The 18,638-nt window shown below is 39.6% G+C and overlaps 1 protein-coding gene across 2 annotated transcripts in view; it reads left to right on the top strand.

Annotated features, from left to right (window-relative positions):
* Window positions 1-18,638, top strand: part of CLRN1 (clarin 1) — a gene marked incomplete at its 3' end in the record, with an annotated part of 33,442 nt that overhangs the window by 2,518 nt on the left and 12,286 nt on the right. Inside the window, exon 2 of one of the 2 annotated variants that reach the window (XM_084875999.1) lies at window positions 17,782-18,005. In XM_084875999.1, coding sequence (XP_084732125.1) covers window positions 17,782-18,005 — 224 coding nt within the window. The remainder of the gene's footprint in view (window positions 1-17,781; window positions 18,006-18,638) is intronic. The other variant, XM_084876000.1, reaches the window with a different exon arrangement.

Here is an 18,638-nt window from a genome sequence, read left to right on the forward strand (position 1 = left end):
AGAATAAATAGATCCAATAGACTCCCTAAAAGGCATAAGGCTCATTTAAATAAACACTCCCTTTTAGTGTTAAAAATTTCCTAATCAATGTGCCTCAGGACACACCCAGTTTACACTCTCAGTGCAATAGAGCTTCTTGGTCCCCAGCTTCCCATTCAAAATGCTAGCACCCTGACTAGGCTGTTCCATTAACATTCCCTTGAAGGGACAGAGCTCTCTGACATTCTTCCTGATAGGAAAATATAGCCCTGTTCACAAAAAAGAACCAGAGCCCAGCTCTGTGTTCTTAATAATATTATAGTTTCCTTTGAGCAAAATCCAGGGCCCCCAAAAAGTTAAGAGTGGATGATTCTTTTGTTTCTTCTAGTTGAACTTAAAATTAGAGTATACCTCATTTCCCAGAATTTTCCTCTTTCTCCTTTTCCCTTTAGAAAGTTATTAGGCAAACATCTGGATTTGCAGAAACTTTCCAGTGTGGGCAGAGTGGAAAAGATAACTCATCAAAGTATCAGTAACTTTATGGCTAAGTTTCTTCGTGATCATGTTATCACCAGTTAATATGCATGCATATTTCAGTTTTTTGTTTTTGTTTTGGATTGCTAAATGCTACCTTGTTTATCAAACTTTTCATTTAGATCAGCATTGGCCAACAAAAATGTATTACAAGCCATAAATACAAGCCACATATGTAATTTCAAATGTTCTAGTAGCCTTATTAGAAAAAGCAGTAAAAGGAAGCAAGTGAAATAAATTTTAATTACATATTTTCTGTAACACAAAATGTCCAGGATACTGTCAATTTAACTGTCAAAAGAGTAGTGAGCTATTTTTACTTTTGTTTGGCGATAAGTCTTAGAAGTGTGGTGTGCATGTTGTACTTACAACACATCTCAACTCAGACCAGCCATGGTTCAGGTGTTCACTAGTCATTTCGATGTGGCTAATAGCTGTCACGCTGGAGAGTACAAATCTAGATGGAGATTTGCTGTCAATAAATTGGGCATTGATGGTGTCCATATTCTAAATTAATTTTTGCTTGTTTCTCTACAAGGTTATGTGTGTTATAATATTTTTATGTGCAATGTATGTGTAACTTTTAAAACTGAGATATATGGTATAACATGAGGATGAAGACTAGGCCAGAAAAATAGTTAGGCAATGTTGTCATTTTTGTTTTTATTAAATGGTCCTATTGACTACTCTATCTCTTTTAATTATAACAAGAATCTTCCCTGTCAGCATGCACAGCTATGCTAGGAAAACTTCTGCCTCATTTACTCTGGCCAGTTCTCATCCATTTAAGGGTCAGTGGTTCATTTTCTAGAGGTCACCAGCAGTCATGCCTAACATGCAATTTCATTCATTATAATGAAGAACTGTTTTTCTTCCAAGGCAACACAAGTGGTGGGTTTAATTTTTCCTGATATGTCACCTGTAAACTTTTAACGATGATTTTAAACTCTAAATATGCCATCAAGACAAAAACTGCCAGTTTTGTGTTCAGCGTGTGTGAGGAGGTTTCTGCTTTGCTGATTTGAAACACTACAGAGCATCATCAAAATACGATACTCAAGAATCACATGGTATCAATCATTCCTAGATTTGCCAATCTGTTCATTGCCAAGAAAATTCAATGAGCTGGTAAAACATATGAAATTTTTTTTCTCTTTTCTTTTTATTTTTTTTTAATTTTATTTATATTTTATTGATTTTGTACAGAGAGAAAGGGAGAGAGATAGAGAGTTAGAAACATCGATGAGAGTCATCAATCAGCTGCCTCTTGCACACCCCCTACTGGGGATATGCCTGCAACCAAGGTACATGCCCTCGACCGGAATCGAACCCGGGTCCCTTCAGTCCCCAAGCCGACGCCCTATCCATTGAGCCAAACCGGTTTTGGTGGAATTTTTTTTTCTTAATGTGAAAAATAAAATTTAACCAATTATGTATCACAGCTTGCTACTTCAGTCATACAAAGTATTTTAATTTAATGATTGAAATTTTGTAGAAAGCTTAACAGAGGCTTCGATTTTCATATTTTAAGCAGTTTCTTTACCAAATAAGCATATGTTCCAGACTGCAGAGGGAATGTTGAGACTCCTTCTATGAGCAAGCAGGTGGCTTCTCAAACATATCTGGGGTAGAAGAGTTGGGATTCTGGATCTCTGTCACCTGTGCCATTCTGTCGCCATGGTTTCCACAGTATAACTGCTGTCTCCTGATAACCCACCTGCCTGCCCAGGTGATTGATTTCCTGGTCACCATCTTCACAACCTGCATCCTATCCTCCCCATTACCTTGCCAAACCACGCAGAGTTGAAAAGGTCTTTGATGCACCTGTCTCTTCTCCCTTCCTTAGTGTATGGCCTGTGCAGAAGCAGGCTGGTGTGCGTGGAACAAAAGCCTATGGAGTTCACCTGGTAAGACTACCTGGTGGGATGAATGGGGAAAGGAAGTGACTTGTATCATTTCACCTAGCTTGCATGGGCCCTCCTGCCTTTTACCTTCAGGCACTAATGTTTAGTCTCACTCACCCATCAAAACCGTCCAGCAGCCTCACAGCATGGCTCAGTGGTTGAGAGTCTACCTAGGACCCAGGAGGTCACAGATCAATTCCTCAACAGGGGGCACATGCCCAGGTTGCAGGCTCAATCCCCAGTGTGTGATGCCCAGGAGGCAGCTAATCAATGATTCTCTCTCATCATTGATGTTTCTATCTCTCTTTCCCTCTCCCTTCCTCTCTGAAATCAATAAAAATATATTTTAAAACACACACAAAAAAAAAAAAAAAAAAATAAAACAAGACAAACAACAGTCCAGCAAATAGAGATTTTGTTTTCTTTCCATTGGAAAAAAAAAAAGTGATTAGAGGAATAGAAGAGAGTAATGTTTAAGAAGCACTAGTGTAAAGGAAAACCCTACAATTTCTCTCAGCCAAATAATTTTTTCCTCCTCTGTCCTTTCCAGATCTTGCTGTTTACTCTACTATTTCAAATCACTCTGTTTTATAAGCATTTGAGAATGTGTATTTCTCTGCACAGAGATCCTGAGCCCCAGGAAGGCAGAGGTTCATGTTGGTGCTCCCTCAAACAGGACCTGGCACAGTTCATGTCACAAAGAGGTACTTAGTAAATATAGTGGAACCTGGGTTCTTGAAGTTAATTAATTCTAGAAAGCTGTTTGAGAAGTGATTTGTTCAAAAAATAAATCATATTTCCTATTATAAATCATGTAAATTAAATTAATTCATTCCAGACCACACAAATGATTCCATTTTAAGCTTTTTTATATACAGTACATACTAGAATCTAATCTATTATATAAAAGCCATAACACCCAATGACCAAACTCACCAGGAGGTGCATTGATGGGTCCTGAGGTGGGGCTAGTGGCACTGGTGGCCAGAGATCTGGGTTCTGTGGCACCAGCAGATCAGGCTCCGCTCTGGGTCCTGTGGCTCATGCAGTGCAGAAGGGCTCACGGCCGTGGGCTACTCACACATGATTCTGTGCATGCTGGGCCTCTGGTGTACTATAAACAAACACTTCTTTTCTTTAAATTTCAAACCACCCTTAAATGAATTGTTTTCAGCACTTAGCTCAGGGGTATCTTTCAGGAGGTCAATATATAGCATCTTAGCCTTTTCACATATCATTACCTTTGAAATGCTCTCATCAGCTAACTGCTTTTTGTCTTTCCAAATCAACACATTTTTCAATTGCCTGTGATCATTGTTTCTTTCCCACCCTTAATATCATTTGCACTTTTGATAGTCTCTATTTGTAATGCATTTTAAAAGTGTTTTTATTGGTTTTTATTTTTTTTTTCTTTTCAGTAGGACTATTTATTTATTGGACAAAAGTATTGGATATAATTCAATTTAGAAATAGAAAGCAAATCAGTTAGTTCAATAAAGAGGACTTATTCATTAGGTATTTAAAAAATTGGAAACATGGAGTTAGCAACAGCAGAAAGCACCTGCCTCCCCTAGGCTAATTTGGTCCTCTGCTTCTTCTAGTCTACTGTCGTTGAAACCTTACATGGTATTTTTTATTGTAGCTATATCACTTTTGATTACTTCCTAATTTTTGCATAGGTTGTTGCTTTTCTTGTCCATCCAGTGGATAAACTGTACAACCATTACTCTGAATTCTTTTTCTGTCATATTGCATGCTTCCTTTTCACTTATTTCCCTTCTTGACAATTCCTCATTTTTTTCTCTGGGGATTGTTTTGTTGCCTCCCCATCCTGACTATCACCAGAAGGCTCAAATGTTGAGTTTCAGGGGCCTGGGCAGTGTGCAGTGAGAGCTTCGCACCCCCCGAGTGTCACTGAAGAGCTCCAACACCAAGATGTGTGGCTGCTATGGGTTGGTGAGAGCCACGCTCTCCCAGGATCAGAGTCATAGTTGCTTAGTGTGGCCTCGTGGGTGCACCTAGAATCAGGGACCCCACCTGCACCACACTGAAACAAAGACCCCACTGGTGTGTGCTGAAAATCAGAGTCACCTAAGAGACCCCCTGTGTCCATGCCGAGAATTGAGTGTTGCTTGGGCAGTTTTGTGTCGAGAATCAGGATCCCTGTGTGCACATGCACCAAGAATCAGAATTACTGATTCTAAGTTAAGGTGACATTGGTAAAGCGGGACACCATTTACGGGGATGGGGAAGGAGCGGAAAGGGTTCTTGATTAAAAATTAGTATTGTAATATATTTTTTTAAATTTTAACATAAATACAATTTACAAATATATAAATAAATAAAAATTATGTATAGTCGTGTCAAATTATGTATAGTCGTGTCACTTTCAAGACCGGCGCTAGACTTTTTGTTGCCACTTTAAAATATAAATAATACGAGTACTGTCTGATAAATTCAAGAAAATTTATGTATTTATGAAATAAATAAATTACCTAAATTATCTGAATAGTTGATTTGTAATGACATTGCTTGTTTAACTAGCTTAGAAGCATGCAGTATGATGTGTTTCATCTGAGACAGTTACAAAATGTTTTCGTCGTTGTCAATCCCAAAAAATGCCATTGTTCATTAAGTCCAAACAATGGTGGTCGAATTCTAACAACTGATCAACAATGTGAACTTTGATAAGCAGTTCTCGATAATCAGTTCTCAACAATTATTTGTTATTATTAAAGTTTAACATTATAAAATTAACAAAAATAATATAAAACTCATATCCTAGCTAAATAGCCACATGGCTGCCGAAAACCATATATTCCCTTCCCATTCTCCCGCTGTTCCCTAGCTTGTTGTGCATTCTTTGCAAAAATCAGGACTTTTTTTTAAAATGCCCTGGGACACAGGACAAAATCATAAAAATTGGACTGTCCCGCCAAAAGCGGGACGTCTGGTCACCTTATCTTTGGTCTTAAAGTATTCTAAATATCTATCACTTGTCAGGACCTAAATGGATTTCAGTGCCAGTGAATGTTTTTTCCCTTCTCCCCCCATCATAACCTTTTACTGTTTGTATAGAAAACTGCAGATTAACAAAGGAGAAAAGAGATGAGATGCTCTGGAAAACTAGGGAGATATGCTAGTTGGTTACAGAGAGCAGTAGCTCAGTTTAGATGGTGCTATTGAGAAAACAAAAAAGGAAGGTAAAAAAAACAGTGAAAGGCTGATCTCTTACTACCTCCATTTTTTTCTTCCTCCATTTTTTTCTAGAAATTCCCCTTCCATCCTCACTGAAAAAACTCTCTTTCCAGAATCTGATATGTTAAGCTGATAATGGCAAGAAGTTAAGAATGACCATCTATAATAATAAAAGCTTAACAGGTTAATTAGACCAGACATCCTTCCAGACGGAGCCCGAGCTGCAAGAGAAGTCTGGATCCAGGGTGCCAGAGAGAAGTTGGTACTGGCAGCCAGGGGGAAGGAAGGCCTACTCTTGCACAAATTTCATTCATCAGGCCTCTAGTTGTGTATAATATTTCAAGAGTATTCTTTCCCCAAAGGAGGAATTAGAGCAGTAATTATCCTTGAATTGGTGAGGAATATGGATAAAGTGCTTTTGAGGAAAGAAACTTCTGGTCCTCCTTGTATAGTCCAAGAAGAGAACATTTGTTTTTCCCTCCTCCCTAACAACTACCTCCAATATCCTTACCAGAAAAAAATTTAACAGAATTAGCCTTGAGCCGAAATCGGTTTGGCTCAATGGATAGAGCGTCAGCCTGTGGACTGAAGAGTCCCAGGTTCGATTCCAGTCAAGGGCATGTAACGTGGTTGTGGGCACATCCCCAGTAGGGGTGTGCAAGAGGCAGCTGATCGATGATTCTCTCTCATCGATGTTTCTAACTCTCTATCCCTCTCTCTTCCTCTCTGTAAAAAATCAATAAAATATATTTAAAAATAATAATAAATAAATGAATGCTTAAAGGTAAAAAAAAAAAAAAGAATTAGCCTTGAGAATTATATGTATGCATGTATGTGCACACACCTTCCTTCCTTTTAAATTATCCTCCATTTCAAAACATCAGACGGCAGAGAAAAAGATGGCAGTAGAATGTCCTTGTGTATCAATAATCACTCTAAATATAAATGGTTGAAGTCACCAATCAAAGGGCACAGAATGGCTGGATGGTTCAATTACCCTTCATCCTGACAGCCAGTAAAGTTGTGGGCCTGTGCTCACCTGAGAGATGAAGTAGAGGCTGAGGGAGCTGCCTCTGGAACTGCATGGCAGGTCCTAAGTGGGACCTCTGGGACTTGGCCCTGGGTGTGAACTTTACCTGTTGGAGGATGATTCCAAAATTCTTCTCACAATTTGCTGCTCTGCTTTCTCCTCTAATTTCTGAGGGTGACTCCTCTTTCCCAAGGACTTGCAGACAACCCCCCTTCCCCCCCCCCCAAAAAAAAACAATCTTATTTCAGCTGCCCATTTATTGGGTACCTCACAGGTGCCAAGCATCTTGCATATATCATCTCTAGCCCTTGCATGGAGGTATTGTGATTTTACTCCTCTTAAACAAATGCAGACACTGGAAACTCAGAGAGATCACAAGAATTTCCCAGTCACAGAGCTATAGTAGGAGCAGACCTGGGACTGAAATTAGATGCATAGGATAGACTGTGCTAGTCTTCTGTCACATTGGCCTTCTTACAATGTGCAAAAGGGACACAAAGATGAAGAAAATGTAAGAATAGCCTTCGATCTCACCATCCTTTAAAAGATGCTGCTGCGACTTCACAAGCACTAGTTCTTATACAGCCACGTGATGGCCCTTGGCCTTCAGATCCGGGTTCAGTCATCGCCTCTTATACTCATATTTCCGTGGCTCTGATGTCTAAGCTCCATCTCTGAACTTTCTTTGGGAGGTAAAATAGCCAAGCCAAGCCTGTTTAATAATCTAGGTTGAGCAGGTCACACTCTTATTGCTAATCTTTGGGTTTTATAAGCATATTACCATGATGTTGAATGTTAATGTTGATGGCAGAGGTATCTGACTGCCTATGTGGTGAGCTGATTTAGAATCACTGTCAACCAAAATTTTCATGGTACGAACTTCAAACTAGTTCTTTGACTACAGCAATTATTTCATCATAGCAATCCCAAGTGGTATAGTCTTTCCTGGAGTGATAGAAGGAGTTTCAAAACAAAGGCAGGGACAAAAAGAAAAGCAGACACGTTGTATTCACTTTCAAAATTTCCAAAAACATTCATTAAGACCTACTGGAGAATTAGAGCATAAATTAAAATCTCATTTAAAAAACACACACCAAAAACTCATTATTACTCTCACATATATCAGGAATTTATAAAGTTGAAGGAACATATTTAAAAACAAAACTAATTTATATTAAACAATGACAGACTTGCCTTTCATTTACTCATGCAGCTGAACACCCAGACTGGTTGTGATATGACACACCTTTATTGCTGGTGTGATAGACCTAATAGTGAACTGTGTCTGCAGACTAATTCATGCAGGATTCAGATTTTACTCGTGCCCAGCAGTTATAACTACAGCAAAGCCATCCTTGGGAGTTATTTCCTCGACATAATCATACCCTGTGGATTAGGAGCAGTTAAATGGGTTCTGTTATCAGAGGTACCTATGTGCCAAAGCAGCTGCGTCCCAAAGCCACCATTGGTGATTAAGACTCACTGATGGGGCTGCCTCTAAAGAGGCTTGAGTCAGGTACATGCCTTTCAGCTGAGAAGAATTCAGGGGAGGTACTGAGAAAATTGTATTTTAAATGCCACCAGGTCTCCCCCTTTTAAGTGCTGGGGTCATGAGTTTCATTCTCCCTGACCGTGCAGCCCTCAGAAGCCTGGCTCTGTACCTGGGTGTAAAATTAAGGTGATAGTAAAGGAGATGAATGCATTGAGCGGGTGGCAGAGAATGGCTTTCACTGGATTTTCATAATGACTAGCTGCAGATGGACTGAGGGGAAAGTCACAATAAGAAGGAAGATTTCTTTCTGTAAAGAAGAAAGAAATCTTCCTTCTTATCTCATTTCAAGAAAATGAATAGCAGAGCACTAAGGGGCAAATGTGACTTCATTTTTATACGCCTTTTATGTGAAGAAGGGCAAGTTGAGAAAGAAAATGGCCTCAGAAGCTATATTATGGCTTTAATCTAGGAAGAAGCTGCTGCTCCATTGCTGACATTCTTATCAGAGATTGCCTTCATTCTGAGATGGCGCTACCTGCATTTTACATCTGGCCAGATGGTGAAAAAGGTTCATGAGACCCAATGGTTAAATCAGTGGTCCACATCCTTGGCTGCACTTTGCAATCATCCACAGAGGTCAGGTGGTAGCAAGGTGAACCCTAAGGCCAGGTTTGATTATGTGCGTGTGCATGTGTGTGTGTGTGTGTGTGTGTGTGTGTGTGTGTGTGTTTACAGTGGGGGGACTTGAGCCTTGAGCATGATTCTATGCTGAGGGGATAGAGTGCTAGAGGAAAAGGCTGAAGATAGATAGGAGAGGTAGATAATAAGTCTAGAAAGCACCTGTGAGTGTGGAAAAGGGTGGGTCTGAAAGTACAGGTAGAAGGCCACACCTTGGACAGGAGGAAAAAAAATTCACTAGGAGTAGAGGAAAGGTTGGACATGGACCAAAGAGAAGGTGTGAGTGGATGGCAGTGAGGACTGAAAGTTGAGGAAATTTCCCTGATAGCCTGCATTTGTTTTGTGAAATGGAAAAAAAATATATATATTTTATTGATTTTTTAGGGAGAGGGATAGAGTTAGAAACATCAATGAGAAAGAAACATCAACCAGCTGCCTCCTGCACACCCCCACTGGGGATGTGCCTACACACCAAGGTACATGCCTTTGACCCTTCAGTCTGCAGGCTGATGCTCTATCCACTGAGCCAAACCAATTAGGGACACTAGAGATTTTTAAGCTTTGCATAAGCCAGGCATATAAGACTAAGGGAAATGGAGATGGGGATGGGAAATGTACTTAAGAGTGGGGGAAGTTTGGAATATTTGACAAGGGACAGAAAATGAAGACTGGAAAAGGCTTTTCAGAATTGGGGAACCATAGGTCAGAGGCTTGAGGAGGCACCCTCTGACCAGGAGAGGTGCAGAGGCAGGGAACCCTGCTCAAAAAATACAGCCCCCAGTAAAGGACTGTGAAGGGTAAACTATAGGGAGCATTCTGGGAACCAGGTTTTCACTCCATGCCATTAACTTATGACTTAGTTCAGTTTCATAATAGCACACTAGAGTGATGAGGGCATGACAGCCTTTCTCTGCATGCTGTGAATTTCCTTTTCCCTCTCCCGCCTGTGATTTGGGCACCCTTGCTATTAGGAGAGTGTAGCTAATGATTAGTTTCTTCCAGCTCTCTGTTTCTGTTGAGATATCTTATCAGAAATTTCTGCTTTCCAAATTTCACAGAGGACAAACTGAGCTATGAACCAAGGTTGAAACAATGGAGTTTAATGTGTATGTTACAAAATATAATTAATGTTCTTTAAGTTAATATATACATATAATTTTAGAAAGCACTCTGACCCAAAGAATTCCTTTCCTGGGAATTCATCTATAAAGGTTATCCCCATTCATAATTCACCCCTCCAATAAAAAATAAAAAGGTATGTGCTTGAAGGTGTCATGGAAACATTAGCTATAATTCTGAAACTGTAGAAGACAACAGTTTGTCTAATACCAGTTTGATGGAAGGTTCATATAGTTACTTAATGATAGTTTTGAAGATAATATTCATAATGTAACAAATGCTTATATTCTTAGTAAAAATAACAGAATGTGACCCCAAAACTGCATTTTGATTATAGTAAATAGGATATAAATATTAAGATGGACAAAGATATGAAAGGAACAAAAATAAAAGAAAATCTTACTTTTATGTTGGTAAGATTGTGGGTGAAATTTCTGTCTTAATATCTATTTCATTGTTATACTGTTTGCATTAAGAAGGAAAGTTTTTTTGTAAACAGTTTGAGCTTTGGACAAACTAATGGAAACAAGGTGAGGAGCAAATCTTTTCCGGCCCTGCTAACAAAAGAGCTGGGTCACGTTCAGATTTGACATGAATTATTTCCCCAAATTCCAAACTTTAAACCTGTTATTAAACAGCAGTCAGTTTCCATAGAACATATTGACAATCACCCAAGTATGTTGGATTAGAGTTTTTATTTAAATAAAGAGATTTGAAATTCCATTCCAATTGTCTTTCAACTGCTAAAAACAAAAGAAAAGAAAACAAAAACAAAATCCTTCTGGGTTCTATCACCTCCTCTGGCAACTACTTTATTTTACCTCCATTGCCGCAGATTCTTTCTGAAAATTTTTTCAATCCAGCTATTACCACCAGCCCCCAGAACAGCTTAGAGTGCCATCAGTGACTGCCTGACTCAGTGGACAAATTCTGTTTCTTAACCACAACTTCCCATCACACTTAACACTGCCAATACCCTCTACTTCTCTTCTGGCCCATGTAGCTAACTAGACTATTGGCTCCTCTTCTTCCTTCCTTCCTCTCCAGTGTAACTCTAACTTCCTTCAGTCTGAACCAGTGGCTCCCATCAAGAAACCAAGACCTGCTAACCAACCACCTCGGACTCCATTCCTGCATCCAACTCCAAGCTAAATGATCCATCCCACCTATGAGTGTCCAACAGCTACTCCATGCTTTTTCAAAAAATTCTCACCCCCCAAATTTTTTTTCATCGCTTTTTTATTTCATTTTATTTTTTTAGAGAGAATAAAAGGGAAAAAAGGAGGGGAGAGAGAGGAAGAGAAACATCAATGTGAGAAAGACATATAGATCAGTTGCCTTCCACACACAGCCCAACCAGGCTGGGATCTAGCATGCAACTCAGGTACATGCCCCTGATTGGGATTTGAACCCCTGATCCTTTGGTGCACCGGCCAATGCTCTAATCACTGAGCCACATCAGGGTTGTTATGCATTCTTAACAGCAGTAAGTATCCCCAAAAGGGGTGGAAATTGGTTCTTGTAGGAAAAAATATACCTGACTCTTTAAAAATTGTATATGTATTTAAAACAGATATAAATAGAATACAGAAACTATACACAATATATCTGTGGTGTTAAAAATGTCATGGAGAGAGGGGAGTAATTAGGAGAAGTGTCTAAAAAACTCCCGGGGTGGGGAGCAACAATAAAAATGATGTTGAGAAATATGGATCACACTGTGCCAGCTTCACTAGGAACTAGGAATACAGCAGTGAATAAAACAGCCAACACAATTGCCTCATACCAGGGGGGAACAAAAATAAACAAATAAATAAAAATATAGAATCTGTCAGTGGTAATGGTTGCTGTGTAGAAAAATAAAAGTGAGGAAAGGGTTTTGGGAGGTAATTGGACGTGGCAGGAAGGGGGTTACAACTTTACATAAGGTGGTTAGAGGTTTCCCCGAGGAAGTGACATTTAAATAGGTGACAGCAAGCCAGGAGGATATCTAGGGCAATATCCAGGCGCAGGAATGCAGAGGCCCTCAGGCGGGAGTATTCCTGGCATGTCTTAAGTACAGTCTGGACCACAGCGGTTGGAGCACACTGAGCAAGGAAGCAAGTAGCAGGGGAAGTTAGGGTTTGCAAGGATTCCAATCATGTATCCTTTCTCGGCCATTGTAATCATTTCCCTTATCCTCTGGGTGAGATTAAAGTCCATTGCAAGGGATTGATATAAACCAAGTCTTTTGTTGGTGTTAATCCTCACCCAAGGATATTTTTTCATTGCTTTTTATTATTTTTAATCCTTACCTGAGGTTATTTTTCTATTGATTTTTAGGGAGAGTAGAAGAGAGAGAGAAAGATGCAGAGAAATATCGATGTGAAAGAAACACATAGTTGGTTGCCTCCTGCACGAGGGCCGAGGCGGGAGAGAAGCCTGTAACTGAAGGAGGAATATGCCCTTGACCTGGAATCAAACCTGGGACCTTTTGACTGAGCCAAACTGGCTAGGGCTCCATTGCTTTTTATTTACTTTATTATTATTTTTAAACATGTTTATTTATTTAGAAACATCAATGATAATAAAGAATGATTGATAGACTGCCTCCTGCATGCCCCCTACTGGGGTTCCAGCTGCAACCATGACCAGGAATGGATTCGTGACCTCCTGGTTCACAGATTGAGGCACAACCACTGAGCTATACTGGCTGGGCTTTGCTTTTGTTTTCTCTACATTTCCTCCACTGGGACTCACTCATAGGTCTGAGTCCAATATCAGGCCTGTGGACCCTGAAGTGTCTCTGATTTGGGTAGGGGCAGCTGAAAACAGTGTTGGTCGTGGACTCTGACTACTGAGTGCCAGGCAACACAAGTGCTCACAGATGAAACAGCATGAACACTCCATTACTTTTTAGAGAGAACGGAAGGGAGGAGGGAGAAGAATATAAATGTGAGACATTGTCCGGTTGCCTCCCGCATGCACCTCGATAGGGCCAGGGATCAAACCTGCAAATCAAGTACATGCCTACACAAAACTAATACATTTTTTAAAAATCCCTCTCACTGTAGGTGCGAGGGGTAGAATCAGGGAGATCAGTTAGGACCTCGTGCAGTTACCCAAGTGAGACATGAGGGTGGCTCAGACGAGGGTGGACCAGCGAGATGGTGAGAAGTGACAAAACTCTGAATGCAGTGCCAACAGGTTTCCCTGATGGGTTGAAATGTGAGAGTGAGAGAAGAATCAAGGATGATGCCAGGAAGAATGGAACTGTTAACAACTGAGGTAGAGAAAGCCAAAGGAAGAATATGGGTTCAGTTTGGGACACACTGAGATGCCTATTCAATATGCCAGTCAAGATGTTCCATAAGGAATTGGACAACAGGCAGATGTGGAATTGAGGGGGAAAGTCTGGGCTGGAAATAATCCATTTGAGAGTGCTTCTAGGAAAAGCTATCATACCGGATAAAGCACCAAGTGAGCGGGTGAAGAGGCAGAAGAGAAAACATATGACAACTGAGTCAGCCCCTAAATGACTCAGATGAGGACGAACCAACAAGTAGATTGAGACAGCAGCTGATGAGGTGGCAGCAAAACCGGGCGAGTGTAGTGTCTGGAACCAGGAGAAGAAAGCGTTTCCAGGGGGGGAGGCGTGAGCTGCTGTGTCAAACATAGACCAGGCACGATGAGGATGAAAAATGGACCTTTGGGCAGGGCAGCTGGAAGCTCAGTATTGCCTGGGAATGTCAGATCAGTGTGGTGGGGTCAAAAGCTGGAGGAGGACTTCAGTGAGATATACGTTTAAGATGAGGAAATAACGTGCTGATGGGATGGATCCAGTAGAGTGGGGGAAACTGATGATGCTGAGGAGAGGAGGGCATTCCTCAGCAGTGTCTTGGAGGAGGTGAGATCATCAACAGTAGTGGAATGGGCCATACTGAACCTCGGCTGGACACTATGTGCTAGGAACTTCCTACATTAATGTCACCGAGTCCTCACAAATCTGGAATTAGTCTTTTTTTCAGATAAGGTTTCAAATCAAGGTTTAGGGAATTCATGGAGTTAGAAGAGAAACATAATACGAATCTCCTCATAGTTCAAATACTTGGTACTTTCCCAATTCGTCTTTGGGACCCTCTCACTTTACAGGGCGGGAAATAGACCCATCAGCCCGCTGAAGGTCCCGCAGGAGACAGAACCCTGGGTGTTTGGCTCTTGGCCTCGTGGTCATTTCTTTTCCTCACCTCTGTCCTCACCATTTGCTTCTTCCAGAATGTCACATTATAGCATTATACAATATGCAGTCTTTTGAGTTTCTTTCACCCCATAAAATGCAGTTCCTAGCCCTCCATATTGTTGTGTCACCAACAGTCTGGTCCTTTTTATTACTGAGTGGTATTTTACCATATGGATGGGTCACAACTCAGATTGTTTCCAGTTTTTGGTGAGTATGAATAAAGCCACTTTACACACCTGCATTCAGAGTTTTGTGTAGGCATGTGTTCTTAATTCCTTTAGGGAATACCTAGAAATGCCATTGTGGGTCTTATGTTAAGTCTATATTCAGCTAAGTACTAAAACAATTTTTAAAACGTACTCAAATGGATCATAGACTTAAATGTAAATTTAAAACTAAAAAACCTATAGAAAAATACAGAGGAGAAAATATTTGTGGCCTTGCATTAGGCAAAGACTACTGATATTTGACATGAAAAACATGACACATAAAAGAAAAAATTGATAAATATGAATTCATAAAAATAAGAACTGTTCTTCAAAAGACACTGATAAGAGAATGAACAGACCAGTCAAGACTTGGATAAAATATTGTGAGTTCCTTATCTGATAGAGGGCCAAGAATGCATAAAGAATGTTCAAAACTCAATAATAATAGTAATACAGTCCCATAAAAATACACAAAAGATATGAACAGACACTTCAACAAAGAAAGGTATATAGAAGGCAAAGAAACTCACAAAAAAGATGCTCAACAATATTAGCCAAATGCAAATAAAATACAATGTGACAGACTACTCATCCATTAAATGGCTACTATTTTTGAAAAAGTGCCAGTAAGAATGAGGAACAACTGAGGACTCTTTTATTGTTGGTGGGAAGGTGAAGTGGCTCAGCCACTTTAGAAAACACTAGGCAGTTATTATTATTTTTTTTCAAAGGACGGCTTTACTGGATAGGTGTTTTTTTGTTTTTTTATTTTGTGTGTGTGTGTGTGTGTGTGTGTGTGTGTGTGTGTGTTTCTTAACCAAGGATATTTTCCCATTGGTTTTTGTTGGTTTGTTTTTAATTTCTTTATTGATTATGGTGTCACATAATTGTCCTCATCCTCCCATTCCCATCCCAAACCCCTCCCCATGTATGCCCACCCCCTGTTGTCCATGACCTCTGGTTAGGTTTATATGCCTGCACACAAGTCCTTTGGTTGATATCTCCCCTATCCCCCCTCCCCTCCCCTACTTTCCCTCTGAGGCCTGACAGTCTGATCGCTGCTTCTCTGTCTCCAGGTCTGTTTCTGTTAATCAATTTACGTTGTTCATTATTTCCCCTAGATGTGTTAGATCATGTGATACAAGGAATTCCCTTATAAGGACCGAAACTGAGACAAGCCATAATGGTTATGCTGAGAGGCAAATGAATCAGTCTGTAGTGAGTTCCTTTCTGGGTCAACAGTCCATTGATTTTTAGAGAGAGTGGAAGAGAGAGGGAAAGACAGAGAGACATTGATGTGAGAGAAACGCATTGATTGGTTGCCAGGGGAGGAGCTGCAACTTAGGTATGTGCCCTTGACAAGAATCAAACCTGGGACCCTTTGGTCTGCAGGCTGACACTCTATCCACTTAGCCAAACTAATCGGCCAGGGAGGCAATTTCTTATAGTGTCACCCCTGTGCTCCTTTTCTCTGGAATGTTCTTTCCCAGATCTCTGCATAGTCACTTCCTTTCAACACTCAGGTGTCAGTTCAAGTGTCACTTTCCTGACCACCCTCATCACTCACTCAATTACTGCCAATCCCATTACCCTGTTATTTTCCCCCATAATATTATCACCAATGGAAAGAGTCTTATTGTTATCACTGCAAAATAAACCCCTAGCACTATTTGGAAAAAATGTATATCATTCTATCATTTAAGATCAGGGGCTTAAAACGAGTTTATTAGTTCAGTTGGACAGTTCTTAATTGAGTATCTCCTACTGTTGCAGTTACATAGCAGCTAGGGTTGACGTCATCTGGAGATTTTGCTGTGGTGGATGTCCAACACTCTTTCCTCCTAAGCCTGGTGCTCCTCCAGGGGCCTCTCTCTCCAGCAAAGTAGCCTGGACCTCCTGCATGGCGGGCAGTGCAAGCCTCCAAAAGGCAAGCAGTGGGAACTGCTGGTCCTCTCATAGGCTAGGTGGGCAACTGGCAGAGGTGCCCTGCTGTCATGTCCAGTCACAAGCCAGCCCAGGTTCAAGGGAATTGAGGAATAAATTCTACCTCTTGAAGGGGAAGTTACGTGTGTTTAAAAGAAGGAAGGGAATTGATGGTGACCAGCTTTGGCAATAAGGTATCATATTTGTTTACTTGTTAATTATCTATTTACTCCCATCTATAATAATAAAAGCATAATATGCTAATTAGACCAAAGGTCCTTCCAGATGAAGCTGGGGCTGTGAAGGAAGTCTGGGACCTGGGTGCCAGAGGGAAGCCATTGCCAGCAGCTGGGAAAAGGAAGGCCTACTCTTGCATGAATTTCATGCATCGGGCCTCTAGTTATGTCATAAGTTCCACAACAGGCACTGTGCCTGTCTTGTTTGATAGTTATATTTTCAGCACCTAGAAGAATGCCTGGCACATAGTAATAGCTCAGTAAATAAATTAAACACTTGATAAATGTTCAGGAAACTAACATGGACTGAAATAGACTTCCCCAAATTGGTTTTGTCAGGTTTGCTGATGTTAAAGCATGCTGATGTCTCACCAGATAAGAGAAATATTTCTAGTACATTTATAAAGCATTTCGTTTCTTTTGAAAACAAGAAAAACTTATCCTGAACATAAAATCTAGTAATAGACTTGGCCTGTTTTTCAAATGGAAAATATTTCTTGTACCACCAGAAATTATTTTCCCACAGCTTGTGCTACATCAAAATATTGAAGTTGATTGCAAATATTCTATTCTTTAAAGCTGGTAAAGGAAATATAAAACCCTCCTGCTATTTGAACTCTCCCAGAGATTCCCAAATTGAAAATGTTATTATAAATTAAGATAGATTTAAAAAATATAGATGATGACTGAGAAATGTCATTAAAAGTTCTGGTCATCACCCTGGCCAATGTGGCTCAGTAGGTTGGAGCGTCATACTGTGCATCAAAACTTTGTGAGTTTGATCCTCAGTTGGGGGCATGTGTGGGAGACAGCTGGTTGATCTCTCTCTCTCTTCCTTCATCTCTCTAAAAATTAATTTTAAAAACTTTGTGTATCAAACCTATGTACAGTTTTTGGTTATAAAGCCAGCACTTGTTGCATGTAAGCGTAACCAATGGACACAGACACCAGAGGGGTGAGGGTATGAGCCCGGGAGGGGGTCAATGGGAGGATAAAGACACATAGGTAATACCTTAATCAACTAAAAAAAAAAAAGCCATCACTTGTTTACTGAAGTAATTATATATGACCAAAGCAGAAAATAGATTCCCTCAAACCTCTCCTTTGCTAGTTTTCACTGGTGAGTTCTATGAAATAATCCCATGTCTAAATATTTTTATAAATCCATTGTAAATTAGTGAAAATGTATTCACCTGAAATATTTTAGTAATTTTTGAAGTTAAAAATATAGGGATTTAATTTTTGAAATTAAACTTGCAGAAAACTATTAATTAAATTTCTTCTAATCTTGGTTTTACCTTCAGTTTTCCCAGATTTGCTCAAAGCAATCCCAGTGAGCATCCACGTCAATGTCATTCTCTTCTCCATGATCCTGATTGTCCTAACCATGGTGGGGACAGCCTTCTTCATGTACAACGCTTTTGGCAAGCCCTTTGAAACTATGCATGGCCCTCTAGGTTTGTACCTTCTGAGCTTCATTTCAGGTAAGAACAAAATTCTACTCCTAAAGACAAATGTGCTTTTCAATCTCAAAAAATAGGTCTACTCAAATACAGTATTACTGTATATATACATAAATGTTCATAGTAGCATTACATATGATAGCAAAAAGTGGAAAAAAATATAATTATCCAATATTGGGATTTCAATAAATATATTATGGTAGTCTAGTGAATAATTATGATGCTGACATTAAATTATATTTTTGAATAAGACATAATCAAACATATAAATCCTTATAATAAAAAGTTAAGTTTAAAAAACAGTATATAAAATTTTATAAATATGGAACTAATTTTTTTATATATAGAGAGAATATATATAAATACATATAAATATATACTCTTTAAATATAGCCTCCATTACATAAATACAAATATAGATAAAAATCTATAGAGAGACCATTCTGTTGGTAGTAGTTACCTTTGAATAATGAAATATAGGTGATTTTCATTTTCTCTCACACTTTTTATTATTTAAAAATGTTCAATAATGTGCATTTATTTACATATAATCAGAAAAATAAATAAAAATTATCAAAAAAGCAAACGATGAGTGGTTTACCCACATGTGTTATATTCAGGCCTGTTGGCACTTTCTGTGGCCTAATGGTAGGT

The sequence above is a fragment of the Pipistrellus hanaki genome (assembly GCF_964339955.1).
Source record: "Pipistrellus hanaki genome assembly, chromosome: 2".
Taxonomy (NCBI): Eukaryota; Metazoa; Chordata; class Mammalia; order Chiroptera; family Vespertilionidae; genus Pipistrellus; species Pipistrellus hanaki.